Source organism: Carcharodon carcharias, chromosome 4 (assembly GCF_017639515.1).
Source record: "Carcharodon carcharias isolate sCarCar2 chromosome 4, sCarCar2.pri, whole genome shotgun sequence".
Lineage (NCBI taxonomy): Eukaryota > Metazoa > Chordata > Chondrichthyes > Lamniformes > Lamnidae > Carcharodon > Carcharodon carcharias.
Window position 1 is genome coordinate 73,508,108 of NC_054470.1, and position 17,558 is coordinate 73,525,665.

The window sequence follows — 17,558 nt, forward strand, 5'->3', positions numbered from 1 at the left end:
TGAGAGGGAGAGAGGGTGTGTGCGTGAGAGAGAGGGTGTGTGCGTGAGAGAGAGAGAGGGTGTGTGCGTGAGAGAGAGGGGGAGAGAGGGTGTGTGCGTGAGAGAGAGAGGGGGAGAGAGGGTGTGTGAGAGAGAGAGGGGGAGAGAGGGTGTGTGTGAGAGAGAGAGAGGGAGAGAGGGTGTGGGTGTGAGAGAGAGAGGGAGAGAGGGTGTGGGTGAGAGAGAGAGGGAGCGAGGGTGTGGGTGTGAGAGAGAGAGAGGGTGTGTGTGAGAGAGAGAGGGTGAGTGTGTGTGTGTGTGCCTGAGAGAGGGTGAGTGTGTGTGTGTGTGCCTGAGAGGGGGGGTGTGTGTGTGTGTGTGTGTGACTGAGAGGGTGTGTGAGTGTGTGTGTCTGAGAGATGGTGGGGGTGTGAGGGTGTGTGTTTGTATGTTTGGGAGGGTGTGTGTGTGTCTGGGAGGGTGTGTGTGTGTGTGTGTGTGCGTCTGAGAGGGTGTGAGTGTGTGTGAGTGAATCTGAGAGGGGGTGAGTGTGAGTGTGTGTGTGCCTGAGAGAGGGTGAGTGTGTGTGTGCCTGAGAGAGAGAGTGAGCGTGTGTGTGCCTGAGAATGTGTGAGTGTGTGTGTGCCTGAGAGTGTGTGAGTGTGTGTGTGCCTGAGAGAGGGTGAGCGTGTGCGCCTGAGAGGGGGCGTGTGTGTGTGCGCCTGAGAGGAGGCGTGTGTGTGTGCGCCAGAGAGGGGGCGTGTGTGTGTGCGCCTGAGAGGGGGCGTGTGTGTGTGCGCCTGAGAGGGAGCATATGTGTGTCCGAGAGGGGGCTTGTGTGTGTCTGAGAGGGGGTGAGTGTGTGTGGGTATCTGAGAGGGAGGAGTATGTGTGTGAGGGGATGAGTTTCTGTGTGTCTGAGAGGTTGTGTGTGTGTGTGTCTGGGAGTGGGTGAGTGTGTCTGATGGAGGGTGAGGGTGTGTGTCTGAGAGAATGTGTGTGTTTGTGTCTGAGAAAGCATGATTGTGAGTGTGTGTATCTGAGAGAGGGTGAGTGAGAGTGTGTGTGTCTGAGGGTGAGTGTGAGTGTGTGTGTCTGAGAGAGGGTGAGTGTGATTGTGTGTGTCTGAGAGAGGGTGAGTGTGTATGTGTGTGCCTGAGTGAGTGTGAGTGTGTGTGTGTGTGTGTGCCTGAGTGAGGGTGTGCGTGTGTGTGTGTGCCTGACTGAGGGTGAGCGTGTGAGGGAGAGAGGGTGCACGTGTGAGAGGGAGAGAAGGTGCGTATGAGAGAGAGAGAGTGAGGACATGTGTGTGAGAGAGAGTGTGGGTGTGTGTGTGAGAGAGAGTGTGGGTGTGTGTGTGAGAGAGAGTGTGGGTGTGTGTGTGAGAGAGAGTGTGGGTGTGTGTGTGAGAGAGAGGGAGGGTGTGTGTGAGAGAGAGGGAGGGTGTGTGTGAGAGAGAGGGAGGGTGTGTGTGTGAGAGAGAGGGAGGGTGTGTGTGTGAGAGAGAGGGAGGGTGTGAGAGAGAGAGGGAGGGTGTGTGTGAGAGAGAGGGAGGGTGTGAGTGAGAGAGAGAGGGAGGGTGTGAGTGAGAGAGAGGGAGGGTGTGAGTGAGAGAGAGGGAGGGAGAGAGGATGTGTGTTTGAGAGCGAGGGAGAGAGGGTGTGTGTGCCTGAGAGAGGGTAAGCGTGTGTGTGTCTGAGAGAGTGTGTGTGTGTCAGTGTCAGAGAGGGGGATGTGTGTGTCAGAGAGGGGGATGTGTGTGTCAGAGAGGGGGATGTGTGTGTCAGAGAGGGGTGTTTGTGTGTCAGAGAGGGGGTGTTTGTGTCTGAGAGGGGACGTGTGTGTGTCTGAGAGGGGGCGTGTGTGTGTCTGAGAGGGGGCGTGTGTGTGTCTGAGAGGGGGCGTGTGTGTGTCTGAGAGGGGGCGTGTGTGTGTCTGAGAGGGGGCGTGTGTGTCTGAGAGGGGGTGAGTGTGTATCTGAGAGGGGGTGAGTGTGTGTGTGCCTGAGAGAGTGTGTGTGTGTGTGTGTGTGTGCCTGAGAGAGGGTGAGGGTGAGTGTGTGTGTGCCCGAGAGAGGGTGATTGTGTGTGTGTGTGCCCCCGAGAGAGGGTGATTGTGTGTGTGTGTGTGCCCGAGAGAGGGTGAGTGCGTGTGTGCCCGAGAGAGGGTGAGTGCGTGTGTGCCCGAGAGAGGGTGAGTGCGTGTGTGCCCGAGAGAGGGTGAGTGCGTGTGTGCCCGAGAGAGGGTGAGTGCGTGTGTGCCCGAGAGAGGGTGAGTGCGTGTGTGCCCGAGAGAAGGTGAGTGCGTGTGTGCCTGAGAGAGGGTGAGTGTGTGTGTGCGCCTGAGAGAGGGTGAGTGTGTGTGTGCCTGAGAGAGGGAGTGTGTGTGTGTGCTTGAGAGAGGGTGAGTGTGTGTGTGCCCGAGAGAGAGTGAGTGCGTGTGTGCCCGAGAGAGGGTGAGTGCGTGTGTGCCCGAGAGAGGGTGAGTGCGTGTGTGCCCGAGAGAGGGTGAGTGCGTGTGTGCCCGAGAGAGGGTGAGTGCGTGTGTGCCCGAGAGAGGGTGAGTGCGTGTGTGCCCGAGAGAAGGTGAGTGCGTGTGTGCCTGAGAGAGGGTGAGTGTGTGTGTGCACCTGAGAGAGGGTGAGTGTGTGTGTGCCTGAGAGAGGGAGTGTGTGTGTGTGCTTGAGAGAGGGTGAGTGTGTGTGTGCGCCTGAGAGAGGGTGAGTGGGTGTGTGCCTGAGAGAGGGTGAGTGTGTGTGTGCGCCTGAGAGAGGGTGAGTGGGTGTGCGCCTGAGAGGGGCCGTGTGTGTGTGCGCCTGAGAGAGGGTGTGTGTGTGTGCGCCTGAGAGGGGGTGTGTGTGTGTGCGCCTGAGAGAGGGTGTGTGTGTGTGCGCCTGAGAGGGGGTGTGTGTGTGTGCGCCTGAGAGGGGGCGTGTGTGTGTGTGCCTGAGAGAGGGCGTGTGTGTGTGCGCCTGAGAGGGGGTGTGTGTGTGTGCGCCTGAGAGGGGGCGTGTGTGTGTGTGCCTGAGAGGGAGCATATGTGTGTCCGAGAGGGGGCTTGTGTGTGTCTGAGAGGGGGTGAGTGTATGTGTCTGTGTGTCTGGGAGGAGGTGTGTGTGTGTGTCTGAGAGGAGGTGAATGTGTGTGGGTATCTGAGAGGGAGGAGTATGTGTGTGAGAGGGGGTGAGTTTCTGTGTGTCTGAGAGGGTGTGTGTGTGTGTGTGTGTGTGTGTGTGTCTGGGATTGGGTGAGTGTGTCTGATGGATGGTGAGGGTGTGTGTCTGAGAGAGTGTGTGTGTTTGTGTCTGAGAGAGCATGATTGTGAGGTGTGTGTATCTGAGAGAGGGTGAGTGAGAGTGTGTGTGTCTGAGAGTGTGAGTGTGTGTGTCTGAGAGAGGGTGAGTGTGAGTGTGTGTGTCTGAGAGAGGGTGAGTGTGAGTGTGTGTTTCTGAGAGAGGTTGAGTGTGATTGTGTGTCTGAGAGAGGTTGAGTGTGATTGTGTGTGTCTGAGAGAGGTTGAGTGTGAGTGTGTGTGTCTGAGAGAGGTTGAGTGTGTGTCTGAGAGAGGTTGAGTGTGTGTCTGAGAGAGGTTGAGTGTGTGTTTGAGAGAGGTTGAGCGTGTGTGTGTGCCTGAGTGAGGGTGAGCGTGTATGTGTGTGCCTGAGTGAGGGTGAGCGTGTGTGTGTGTGTGTGCCTGAGTGAGGGTTTGCGTGTGTGTGTGTTCCTGAGTGAGGGTGAGTGTGTTTGTGTGTGAGAGGGAGAGAGGGTGTGCGTGTGAGGGAGAAAGGGTGCGTGTGTGAGAGTGAGAGAGGGTGCGTGTGTGAGAGTGAGAGAGGGTGCGTGTGTGAGAGTGAGAGAGGGTGCGTGTGTGAGAGTGAGAGAGGGTGCGTGTGTGAGAGTGAGAGAGGGTGCGTGTGTGAGAGTGAGAGAGGGTGCGTGTGTGAGAGGGAGAGAGGGTGTGCGTGTGAGAGGGAGAGAGGGTGCGCGTGTGAGAGGGAGAGAAGGTGCGCGTGTGAGAGGGAGAGAAGGTGCGCGTGTGAGAGGGAGAGAAGGTGCGCGTGTGAGAGGGAGAGAGGGTGCGTGTGAGAGAGAGAGTGAGGGTGCGTGTGAGAGAGAGAGTGAGGGTGCGTGTGAGAGAGAGAGTGAGGGTGCGTGTGAGAGAGAGAGTGAGGGTGCGTGTGAGAGAGAGAGTGAGGGTGCGTGTGAGAGAGAGAGTGAGGGTGCGTGTGAGAGAGAGAGTGAGGGTACGTGTGAGAGAGAGAGTGAGGCTGTGTGTGAGAGTGAGGGAGGGAGAGAGGGTGTGAGTGAGAGAGAGGGTGTGTGTGCCTGAGAGAGGGTAAGTGTGTGTGTGTCTGAGAGAGGGCGTGTGTGTGTGTGTGTGTGTGTGTGTGTGTGTGTGTGTGTGTGTGTGTGTGTGTGTGTGTCAGTTTCAGAGAGGGGTGTGTGTCAGTTTCAGAGAGGGGTGTGTGTGTGTCAGAGAGGGGTGTGTGTGTGTCAGAGAGGGGTGTGTGTCTCTGGGAGGGGTTGTATGTGTGTGAGTGAGGGTGAGCGTGTGTGTGTGTGTGTGTGTGTGTGTGTGTATGCCTGAGTGAGGGTGAGCGTGTGTGTGTGTGTGCCTGAGTGAGGGTGAGTGTGTGTGTGTACGCCTGAGTGAGGGTGATCACGTGTGTTTGTGTGTGCCTGAGAGAACGTGAGCGTGTGTGTGTGAGAGGGAAGGTTAGTATGTGTCTCTGAGAGAGGGGGTGTGTCTATGTGTCTGAAAGAGGGGTTGTGTCTGTCAGAGATGGGGTGTGTCTATGTTTTAAGGAGAGAGTGTGTGTGTGTATGTGTCAGAGGGAGGGAGAGTGTGTGTGTGTGTATGTGTGAGGGAGAGAGAGGGTGTGTGTGTATGTGTATGTGAGAGAGAGGGTGTGTGTGTGAGAGAGAGAGGGTGTGTGTGTGTAAGAGAGAGGGTGTGTGTGTGTGTGTGTGTGTGAGAGACAGGGTGTGTGTGTGTGTGAGAGACAGGGTGTGTGTGTGTGAGAGAGGGTGTGTGTGTGAGAGAGGGTGTGTGTGTGAGAGAGGGTGTGTGTGTGAGAGAGGGTGTGTGTGTGAGAGAGGGTGTGTGTGTGAGAGAGGGTGTGTGTGTGTGAGAGAGGGTGTGTGTGTGAGAGAGAGTGTGTGTGTGTGTGAGAGGATGTTTTGTGTGGGTGTGTGTGTGAGAGAGGGTGTGCGTGTGAGAGGGAGAGAGGGTGTGCGTGTGAGAGGGAGAGAGGGTGTGCGTGTGAGAGGGAGAGAGGGTGTGCGTGTGAGAGAGAGGGGATGTGTGTGTATGTGAGAGAGGGAGAGGGTGTGTGTGTGGGAGAGAGAGGGAGTGTGTGTTTGCATATGAGAGAGAGGGTGAATGTCGTCTGTCTGTGTGTGTGTGTCTGTGTGTGAGAGAGAAAGAGGGAGGGTGTGTGTGTCTGTCTGCATATGATAGAGAGGGTGAGTGTGTCTTTCTGTGTGTATGAGAGAGAGAGGGTGAGGATGTGTGAGAGCCAGAGGGAGGCTATGAGTGTGTGTGTGAGTGAGATAGAGAGGGGTGGGGCTGAGTGTTAGAGAGAGAGAGGGGAGTGTGTCCAGCTCACTCCCAGTCTCAATATTGTCATCCGCCCTCACCCTCACACACCAAAAGACACTTTCACCCACACTCGCAGTGGTGAGGGTGAGCACCCTATGCCTGGAAGTGAGCTGGACTCACACACACACCCTTTCACACTCAAATTGTCATGTGAATTTATAAAAAGAGAATAATGAATAATTTATTGTCGTGTTTCTTTTACTCAACAAATTGTTTCTTTTCATACACCAGTTTTTATTTTGAAATTCATGTTTAATGTTGTGCCAAACCCTATCTTGCTCAATTGCCACCTCCCCATCCCCCCAACAAGTGTGAGTAAAATTGAAATGTGGCCCCCCCATGGGCAAAAGCTGGACAAGTCTGTGTTGATGTGCCATTTTTCCATTGATATATTGTAGATTGGGTATAATTCCTATGAACAATGCCAGGGAAAGTTCAAATTGATTTGAGTTATATGTATTTGAAACTGTGATGGCATGTGTTTGCAATGAATGTTGCCTTTATTAAGTCCATAAAGTGGAATGTTAAAAAAATACAGCCCTGCAGTGTTGTGAAGGTTTGTGTTCACCTTTACGTGTGCTGTGCCTTTACTTATAAACAGCCTTTCGGACATAATAGTTTTGCATTTTTCCTGATTAACTTTGTTAAATTTATGGATGTATTTTCTCCTTATATTCGATCCTTTGAGCATGATTCTGCACATTCTGCTGAGCACTGGTTGCAAGGTGTATTAAGCGCTCCTGTTTATACAGTTGAACAACAACATTAACCAGCTTGCATTTATTTAGCAATCTAGAAAAATTTCTGAAGGTGAGAGAAGTAAATTAAAATGAATGCCAAGCTATGATTGGAGGATGGCATTGGTGATATTTACATCATCTTGTCGTTTGTCATCCCTTGTTACATAAGGGAGGTAGGTCATTGAGGCTTCCTTTCCAAAAATAGCTAAGTCCATTTTATACTTTCTTGCCAGAGGCAAGCAGTCAAACATTTGTGGGTGCCACGTGTCAAATCTGCTGCGTACTAGGACCAAGAAGGATTCCATTGCCTCAATGTCCGACTATTGTGTGACCATCAAAAATGAAGGTCAATGCTTGGTATCCTCGTAACAGTTGTGATACCTTCATTAACTGGAAGTCTGCTGTGCTAGCTTCATTTGAGCCCAAACAACAAATCAAATTGTTTGGATAACAAGAGTTATCCACTGATGACACTGCTCATGACTCCGAATGCTACTCAGCCTCCCCCCACCTGCGGAGAATCATCCACAGATAATTTAATTCCTCTGAGCCGCTCCCTCTTCACCTCATTAGTTAGTACCTGTCATTTGTTCTTATGTTAGCACTTAGGCAGATGTTTGGAGAACTGCCCTCACACTTGAGTGTCATCAGAACAGCTCCCTCTGAACATTAGTTTAAATACACAGGGGCAGTGGAATCCCTTTTGGCTCTAGTACACAGCAGATTTGACAGATTTGGCACCCACAAAGCAATGTGTGTGCAACACCATAGAAAAGCCTACAATTTGAGCAAAACTAGGGACTCTGTTTGACTGCTTGTCTCTGGCAAGAAAGTATAAAATGTTCTTAGCTATCTTTGGAAAGGAAGCCTCAATGACCTGCCTCCCTTAGGTAACAAGGCAAAATAAAACTGCATGACAGTAGTTTGCACAGAAATATTTCCTATTGCAACATTTTGGGATTATATGATCAATCACACACACATACCATATTCTTCCCCTTCCCCCTCACAAGAATGTCACTTTATAACATGTCCCTTTAAAGTCATGGTCACACCTGTTTTATTTTATTCAGTGGGGTTCTGAAACATTTAAAGCTGATTTGAATATTAGATGATGGCACATCTGCACCTCAACTGCACTTTTCTTTACCTTTGCTCCATATCCTGTGACATTTTTACCAAACAAAATTTTATCTGTCTCAGTCTTGAAATCGCCAATTGTTCTAGTATCCACAGTCTTTGTTTGTGGGGTGCAGAGTAGAGCTCCAGATTTCCATTAACTTCTGTGATAAAGGGCTTGCCCTGAGGAGATGTGTTTCCGCCAGACATAACTCTGAGAATTTCATGCAAACAATTATGGGGATTTCAAGCAGGACCATTATTAGGGGTCAGTATTAGGGCCACAGTTACTTTTGAAATATATTAATGACCTGGAACTTTTGTGTGGGAAGCAAGATTTCAAAGTTTGCGGATGGCACAAAACTTAGAAATGTAGTAAACAGTAAGGAGGTTACTAATAGACATCAGCAGGATATAAGACTGGTGAAATGGGCAGACATATGACAATTAAATTTAATGCAGAGATGTGTAAAGTAATGCATTTTGGGAGTCAGATCAAGGAAGGGTAGTAGTCAACTAGGTGGTACACTTTAAAGGGGATGCAGGAACAGAGAGACCTAGGGGTTCACATACACAAATCTTTGGTGGCAGGACAAATCAAGGGGAACGTTTCTTTTTTTTAAGTAGCAGAGAGAACTTGGGCTTTATAAACAGAAGCATAGAGTACAAGAGCAATGAAGTTCTGCTAAACCTTTATAAATCACTGGTTGGGCCTCAGCTGGAGTCATATGTGAATTTTGGGCACCACACTTTAAAAAAGGTGTCAAGGCTTTACAAAGGCTGCTTTGCAGAAGAAATTTATTAGAATGGTAGTAATGATGAGGCACTTCAGTTATGTGGAGAGATTGGAGAAGTGAATCTGTTCTCCTTAGAGCAGAGAATGTTAAAGGGAGATGTACCGGAGATGTTCAAATTATGAAGGGTTTTGATTGGGAGGAAATGTTTCCACTGGCAGGAGGGTTGATAACCAGGGAATACAGGTTTAAGATAATTGCAAAAGTGCCAGGAGCAAGCTGAGAATTTTTTTTATGCAATGACGTATGATGATTTGAACACATTATCTTAAAGGGTGGTGGAGACAGATTTGGTCATAACTTTCAGAAGAGAATTGAATATGTACTTGATAAAGAAAAAAACTTTAAGGCTTAATCTTTATTTAAACTATCTTTGTCAATTTCATTCATTGTTTCTGTTTTGGCTTCTGTGCCCAAATGAATTTTTGTTCTACATGATTTATCTGAAAAGATAGTGGACACAGATTCAAGATTAATTTTAAAAAGTGATTTGGATATATACTTGAAAAGGAAAAATTTGTGGGGAAAAGGCAGTTAAATGGGACTAATTAGATTCCTCTTTCAAAAGTTCGACAGAGGGATAATGGGCTGAATGACAAGCTCCTGTGCAGTACAATTCTATGATGCAGCAGCCACAGTGCTGAACTCTAATTGTCCTCTGGGTGTTATTCATCATGAATTGGAAATAGCTTCTGATTAATTGGATGCCCTTTCTGTTTTTAGCTCATACCTAAGTGAAAGAAATGGGTAACTGGGATACTGACTGTGTCCCACATATGTGACTGTTGAGAATCTAAGATGATTATTTCATAAAAGCGAAATACCGTGGATGATGGAGATCAGAAATAAAAAGAGTGCTGGAAAAACTCAGCAGGTCTGGTAACATCTGTGGAGAGAGAAGCAGAGTCAATATTTCAGATCCAACTGTTCTGAGTTCCGAAGAAGAGTCATATTGGAATTCAGAACGTAAACTGTTTCTCTCTCCACAGATGCTACCAGACATGCTGAGTTTTTCCAACACATTCTATGATTACTTCATTCTGGATTATGGTGCATTCCTTGTTCAAGAGTTAAGCTGTATGTGTCACTGTTCCCTAGTTTACAATCTGTTCTTATGTGCTGTTTTTATGCTTTTTTGACTAGCTATGCTAAAGGAGATTTGGACATTTCATATGTTACTTCAAGAATAGCTGGTAAGTCAGAAAGCCTTTGTGTTTCAGTGATAAAGCTTACTTGCATACAAATGAGCCTCTTTCAACAATAGATTTTTTTTTTACTAAAGGTTAAAACCAGGAGCCAACAGTTAACTGAGAATCACTTGTTTATGGCCTGGATTCCATGGCACAACTGTGCATTATTCTACTTCACCTTTGTTAAACTTTACAAAATTATAAATACAGGAATGAACTTTGGAATTGTTGATACTGTTTAGAGTTTTTTTTGCAAACAGAAAACTTGACTGTAGCAAAGCCCCTATGCCCACCCCAATTTCATAAGATACTGGAGATTGTATTCGAAACAAAAGACTTTTTGATTTCTCAATGTGCTGTTCTACAACATCCCCAGTTACACAATTCTGTACTGTATGGTTTAATTTGAAGTCTTGAACAGACAATTCTTATTTTTCTGTGGTTCATGAAATGCTACTTCCATGATGACATAGCATTTGCAAAAGAAATCGGTGGGAAGCGTTCTTGAAAATATACAATTATTCTAAGTCAAATAATTGGCAAAAGGCACAATTAAAGGGTGATCCACAAAAAGCAGGTTCCGAAATAGCTCCTGCAATATTGAGCAATAATTACACTGTAGTCATTCTAATTACAATTCTCACATAAATGTTTTCCACAAAGGATAATAAACACCAGGGAGTACAAGACAGTAATCCAATTAAAGAGTTCTGATGTAATTTTGAATTAATTGTTATTTAATGCCATGCAGCTCTATGCATAATATTTGTAATATATTTTATATTTCCCCCCAGTTATGTCATTTCCAGCTGAAGGTGTTGAGTCTGCTATCAAAAACAACATTGAAGATGTTAGATTGTTTCTGGATTCCCGCCATCCAGGACATTACGCAGTTTACAATCTCTCGCAACGTACCTACAGATCCTCCAAATTCCATAACAGGGTACGTATAACAAATGTAAAAGGTGAATTGAAGTGAGGCATCTTCAGTGCACTGCTTAAACTTTGTACTCTTAAACTTTGTCCATTTTTTCCATATGAAACTATATACATATGTAAATATTGAGCAGATTTGAAATTATGTTGTGAAATTACTGTTGCTTCTGTCATTTTTGTGTTTTGTTGCTCAGTTCAGTATAGCTGCATGTGCAATGATATGATTGGCAAGTAGCTGTCCAGTTGTACTTTTTCCATAAATAAAAATCAAGCCACTGATTGTTGTGGACAACATCCAACTGGAGACCTTTGAATGTGTGAATTGGTCAGCCAACTTGTTTTTCAAGTGTCCATTTAAAATTGTGCCTCTTTTCAAAAACAAAATCATGGATGTGCTGCTTATGTCCTTAAAAAATGCTGTCTGTCAAATTTTGAGGAAAAATGTTGAGGAAATCAAAATACTGGTTTATTGCATTTTAATGAAAAAACTTTAAATTTGCTTTAGAGTTGGAATGAGATATTTATTGAAATGTCCTTTTAATTTTCATTGCACATGTAAGTTTACATCTTCAAGGCAAACCTCTCACCTTAAATCATTTCTAAAATTGACAGTTATGTGCCTGAAAGAAACTTTGTATTAATGTCCTCAGTTTTATTGGTTGATGTTGCTTTCTTTTGAACTATGCAGCTAGTAGTAGACCTATGAGATTATTAGCTGAAAATATGAAGGAACCTTTGCATTAATATTGAACTTGAGAAGGAAAGATGAACAATCTCAATAGTGTTACTAGTGTTGGTAACACTAATGGTCAGTGGGTAACTTGGTTGCTGAATAAAGAACAGCATATTTATTGTTATTTAATGCCAGCCACTCTATGCCTAATATTTGTAATATATTTCGTGTTTTCCCCTAGTGATGTTATTTTTTCCCCTCCTGAAGATACATCTGTGGCAGAAGTAAATATGGCTTTCAAATTTCTCATCTAGAAGTGATAGTTCTCTATGAATGAGCCAAGGCAACCTGTTGAGGACATTGTAGCTGAGTCTGATCCCATGTTCACCTGACATCCACACATTTCAAAAGATGTCATCAGTTAGCGATTAGGTGTAAGGTTTCGAACTAACTTTATTCCTTCATTTTATCACTTCAGAAATCATATGAGCATACGGAATAGAAGTAGAAGTAGGCTACTTGGCTCCTGGAGCCTGCTCAGCCGTCCAATAAGATTATGGATGATCTGATTATGTTTCCAGTTCTACATTCCCATCTACCCCCGTTAACCTTAGATTCTTATTAGGCAAGGAAGTCAATCTACCTCTGCCTTAAAAATATTCAGTGACCCTGCTTCCACTGCTTTCTGAGGCAGAGTTCCAAAGTCGCACAACCCTCTGAGAGAAAAAAACTTTCCTCATCTCAGTCCTATGAGGGTGACCCCTAATTTTAAAAAGTGTCCCTTAGTTCTGGACTCACCCACAAGAGGAAACATCCTTTCCATGTCCACCTTGTCAAGACCATTCAGGATCTTATATACTCAATCAAGTCATCCCTCACTCTTCTAAACTCCAGTGGAAACAAGCCCAGCCTGTCCAACCTATCCTCATAAGGCAACCAGCTCATTCCAGGTATCAATCAAGTAAACCTCTTCTGAACTGCCTCCGACACATTTACATCTCTCCTTAAATGAGACCAAAACTACACACGGTATTCGCGATGCGGTCTCACCAATGCCCTGTATAATTGAAGCATAACATGCTCACTTTTATGTTCAATTCCTATCTTAATAAAGGATAGCATTCCATTAGCTGCCTTAACTGCTTGCTGTACCTGCTTACCAACGTTTTGTGACTCATGCACTAGAACACCTAGATCTGCACTCAGTCTCTGTTTAAGTAATACTCTGCTTTTTTATTCTTCCTGCCAAAGTGAACCACTTGACATGTTCCTACATTATACCCCATTTGCCAGATCTTTGCCCACTCACTCAACCTATCGCCTTAGCAACTTACTTTCCTACCTATCTTTGTGTCGTCTGCAAATTTAGCTACCATGCCTTCGTTCCCCTCATCTAAGTTATTGATATAAATTGTAAAAAGTTGAGGCCCCAGCACAGAATCCCGCAGGACTCCACTAGTCACATCTTGCCAACCAGACAAAAACCCATTTATGCATACCCTGTTTTCTGCCAGCCATCCAGTATTCTATCCAGGCTAATATGTTATCCCCAACACCATGAGCTTTTATTTTCTGCCATAAGATCACTTGTATTCTCAGTGCTTGTCATATAGTTGACATGGATTAACTCAGTACAGGTTATGGAATCAGCCTGAACCACCTTGTTTAAGTAGTCAAATACAGCAGTAGGCTATTTCCCTATTAATCTATCAGAGAGAAAGTCACATTAAAACCCAGGGAATTTAGGATTTAAACTTGCTGAATTTTGTAAAATTGGTGGTTTTTTCACATCTTTTGAATGTAATAGAATGTAACATATAATCATAAGTGAAAAACTCATTTTGTGGCCTTTAGGCTGCCCAATGTTACAGTTACAACTGCAAATATTTGTTCATAAAAGGCTTAAAAGATTGCTATTTGTTTTAGTCTTACACTGGAAGATTAAATAAAGAGGTTCATTTTGCCACAGGGTACACTTGTCCTCAGACTTGGATCAGTTTTGTATATCCTGCCCAAAGCTCAGAATCATTATACTGCAGTGTTGTATCTAAACAGATGATTCCTGCAAAAGAAAGATAGATTGGCAATGGGTCTTTGTCTGATTGGCAGGATGTGACTAGTGGAGTCCTGCAGGGGTCTGTGCTGCGGCCTCAACTTTTTACAATTTACATCCATGACTTAGATGAGGGGAGTGAAGGCATAGTAGCTAAATTTGCAGATGACACAAAGATAGGTAAGAAAGTATCTTGTGGAGAAGGGGTGGAATTTTCTGGCCCTGCCCACTACTGGGATTGTCTGGTCCCGCTGAAAGTCAGTGGACTTTTGGCTGGCCTGCTGAATCTCCCGCAGCAGATCCTGCTTTGACGGGGCCGGAAAATCCTGGCCAAGGAGTTTACAGACGGATACAGATAGGTTGAATGAGCAGACAAAGGTCTGGCAGTTGGAATATAATGTGGGAAAATCTGAATTTGTTCACTTTGGCAGGAAGAATAAAAATTCAGCGTATTACTTAAACGGAGAATGACTGCAGAATTCCGGGGTGCAGAGGGATCTAGATTTCTTGTGCACGAGTCACAAAAAGTTAGTTTGCAGGTACAGCATGTAATCAGAAAGGCTAATGGAATGCTATCCTTTATTACGAGAGGAATTGAACATAAAAGTAAGGATGTCATGCTTCAGTTATGCCGAGCATTGGTGAGACTGCATCTCGAATACTGTGTGGAGTTTTGGTCTCCTTATTTAAGGAAGGGTGTAAATGCGTTGGAGTTGGTTTGAAGGAGGTTTACTCGATTGATACCTGGAATGAACAAGTTGTCTTATGAAGATAGGTTGGATAGGCTGGGCTTGTTTCCACTGGTTTTTAGAAGAGTGAGAGGCGACTTGATTGAAGTATGTATGATCCTGAATGGTCTTGACAAGATGGACATGGAAAGGATGTTTCCCCTTGTGGGTGAGTCCAGGACTAGTGAGCACTGTTTTAAAATTAGAGGTTGCCCTTATGGGACAGAGATGAGGAGAAATTGCATTTATGCAGTGACTTTCATGACCACAGGGCACCAGAAAGTGCTTTACACCCAATTGTTCACTTTTGAAGAGTAGTCACTGTTGTCATGTTGGAAATGTGGCAACCAATAGTCTTGCAAACAGCAATGGGATAACAATCAGCTAATCCATTTCTTAATGGTGTTCATTGCGAGATTAAATACTAGCCAGGAAACCAGGAGTCGATTCCCCTACTCTTCAGTAGTGTCATGGCATTTATTTTGTCCATCCGTGAGGGAGGATGGAGGCTTCAGTTTAATGTCTCATTTGAAAAGCAGCATTGCTTTTGGTGCAACACTCCCTCCATACTGCACTGAAGAGTCAGCCTGGAATTTGTGCTCATGTTTCTGAAGTTGGAATTGAATCCACAAACTTTCTGACCATAGAGACACATTAACCTCCCAAAAAATTCCAATGGCACAAACTTAAATATACTTCCTTTACATTGGTGAATGTGATGCTTGAACTTATTAATAAAATTAAACTGATACAGCAGTGTTTAGGATTGTATCTAAGTATAAGTCATAAAGATATAATTCAGATTTTGTTACAGCACCTGAATATTTTGTAAAATATTTGTTCTGCTTTTAATAACTGTAGGTTTCTGAATGTGGCTGGCCAACACGACGTGCCCCAAGTTTGCAAAACTTGTACAATATTTGCAGGAATATGCACCTATGGCTGAAACAAGATCAGAAGAACATTTGTGTTGTCCATTGCCTTGTAAGTAGTGCAGAAATATGTTTTTATGATGCGTCAAAATCATTCTTGGAAAGGGGTTATCTAAAGGATGATTTTATAGTGGTTTATAAGATGGCTCAAAAATAGAAAATTATTCTCATGACTTTAAACTAGCAGGACAAGGTGACTCAAGCTCAGAATAGTTAAAGATAATTTAGTAGTTCTTCATACAAAGAGTTTTTGATATGGACTTCTAGATAGTAGTGGAGGCAAAAATCCTGAAATCATTCAAGAAACAATTAAATGGGACACCTGAGAACTATAATTTATTTCTGTAAGGATAAATTAAGGTGAGCTAATAGGTGTTCTGCACCCATAAATATCTTGTGAAAAACCTGAATAAACACTAATTTATTTCATAGGAAGCTAATAATTTATGTCAAGTTTAATTTCTGTATTGCTGCTCATGTGCAGGAAGATATCTTATCTCAATATACGTACATTAGGGAGAATGTAAGTGCATTTTGAGAAGGAGGAAGGATGGAAAGAGAGAAGTAATGGCAGTGTTGAAGAGAGACATTTGCAGCAGTTTTAAAAGCAGGAAGGGATTTGGGAACCCAAAGGAATTGAGATATGATTCAGCAGATAGAAGCACCATGGCTGAATAAATGAGCACCAACAATGGAGTGAAGGGAATGGAAGAACGGGAGAAGCAGGAGGATTAAAAATACGTAATGAGTTAGTAAGGCAAAAGATAATCACTAAGGTTGGGCAAGACAAGGATATGGAGAGATTTAAAAGTGAGACAAGAATTTTGAAATCTGTTGGCTGGGACTTTAAGCTATGTTTTTGGAGAGAGTAGGGGTGGAGAATGCAGGACGTCGTGAGGAAGTAGACTAAAGCTTTGAATATATATAAGCTTGTAAAGGATTGAGGCGGTGAGGCTGACTAGAAGAATTTTGAGAAGTTGAGCCTTCAGGTATTGAAGACATTCTTTTGCTGATTGGAGAGATAATGGCAGATGTGTGCAATCTTGTAGGGGTTGAAGGAAAATAGTCTTAGTAACAAAGTGGATTTGAGGGAGGAAGTTGTTTGATCAGTATGGCAAAACTTTACACTTTCTAACTAATTTTTGGGTGAAGTTTGAGGAGTTGAAGCCAGAGGCTGGCAAATACTATCAGTACTGAACTGGGGCAGATTTAATGTAGGAGGCAGAATGGTAGAATTCATGTCATTTGTATATGTAGAAACAAACCCCAGTTTGTAGTAACTGTTGGGTAATTGGTAGTGTAATGAGTTTAAACTCTTGTGATGTTGGTTTGATATTATTCCTGGCTTATTGAAATTTGGGCAATCTCAATGCAATTCCTCATAGGACACAAAATTGCCCCTAATTTGATACCAAGTTGGTAGGAGCAGTTGTTCTTTACTGTTACAGTGGTTGCAGTCCTGAACCTGGGTATTTTAAGGCACATTATTGGAATTGGCTAAATGGAGCTTCACGCTGCAGTCTATGCTGACACTGGGTAACAAAGATGTGAAAAGCATGGTATTCTTCAGTTTTGCTGAAAATTCATTTAGAGATTTAATTAGAAATATAAGAGTGCTGTTACCCATAAATAAAAACATTGTCACCTCCAGCACTGATGTGTCTGACTATCATTAGAGGTCTTGAGTCTGTTTGATAGGCAATTGGCACTGGCTCTTAACTGCACGATGGAATGCTTTGCAGTAGTAGATGCAGTAGTACCAGACCACCTTGTGTTGCAACTCTTTCACTTGCCCTGGAGATAGGGAAGGGAAGATGGCCATGAACACTGGTTGTAGTGATAGATATTGGTGCAATATAACTATGTGCCTGAACTGGTGAGAATGCCCTACATCAGGCCAAAAATGTGCTCAGCTGTTTATATTATTTATCAGGAGTTTGATGATATGCATATGTGGATGTTTTTTGTATCAATGGACTTTTATTCAAACCTTTCACAACAGGACGGCCGAGCAGCATCTGCAGTGGTGGTCTGTTCTTTCCTGTGCTTTTGTCGTCTCTTCACCACTGCTGAAGCTGCAGTGTATATGTTCAGTATGAAGAGGTCACCACCTGGTATTTGGCCTTCTCACAAAAGGTATGCTTCATTTGGTTTTATAAGATAAAGCTGTTGGGGGGATCATGTTAAGTGCACCAAACATTGTTAAACAGAGCAATATGTTAAGTTGTGCAGGTTGTTGAGACAATAGAACATAAGAGAGTTAACATGGCATTTGTGCTGCTGTTAGTAATTGGGGAACAGGTTGCTTGCCCTTCTTATCTTTTCATAATAACATAAAAGGTAGGAACAAGAAAAGGTCGTTCAACCCCTCGAACCTGTTCCACCATTTAATAAGATCCTCAAAGTCAACTCCACTTGTCTACTCATTCCCCATATCCATTGATTCTTAGATCCCAAATATCTATCGATCTCAACTTTGAATATTCTCAACAACTGAGCACCCACAGCCTACTGGGGTAAAGAATTCCAATGATTAACAGCCCTCTGAGTGAAGAAATTTCTCCTTTTCTCAGTCCAAAATGGCTGCTCCCTCATCGTGAGGTTAGGCCCCTTAGGTTTAGAACCTCCAGACCGGGGAAACAGTGTCTAAACATTTACCTTGTCAAGCCCCTTTAGAATCTTGTGTGTTTATTGAGGTCACCTCTCCTTCTACAAAACTGCAGGGAGTATAGGCCCAGTTTACTCAGCCTCTTCACGTTGGACAACCCTCTCATCCCAGGAACCCATTTAGTGAACCTTTGTTGCACTACCTC

General features: G+C 44.5%; 1 protein-coding gene across 3 annotated transcripts in view; it reads left to right on the forward strand.

Moving 5' to 3' along the window:
• The window catches only part of gak (cyclin G associated kinase), a 143,112-nt gene that overhangs the window by 76,833 nt on the left and 48,721 nt on the right, over positions 1–17,558 (forward strand). For all 3 annotated transcript variants that reach the window (XM_041185990.1, XM_041185992.1, XM_041185991.1), the window contains exons 12-15: positions 9,377–9,426; positions 10,218–10,366; positions 14,675–14,797; positions 16,748–16,881. In XM_041185990.1, the coding sequence (XP_041041924.1) occupies positions 9,377–9,426; positions 10,218–10,366; positions 14,675–14,797; positions 16,748–16,881 (456 nt within the window). The remainder of the gene's footprint in view (positions 1–9,376; positions 9,427–10,217; positions 10,367–14,674; positions 14,798–16,747; positions 16,882–17,558) is intronic.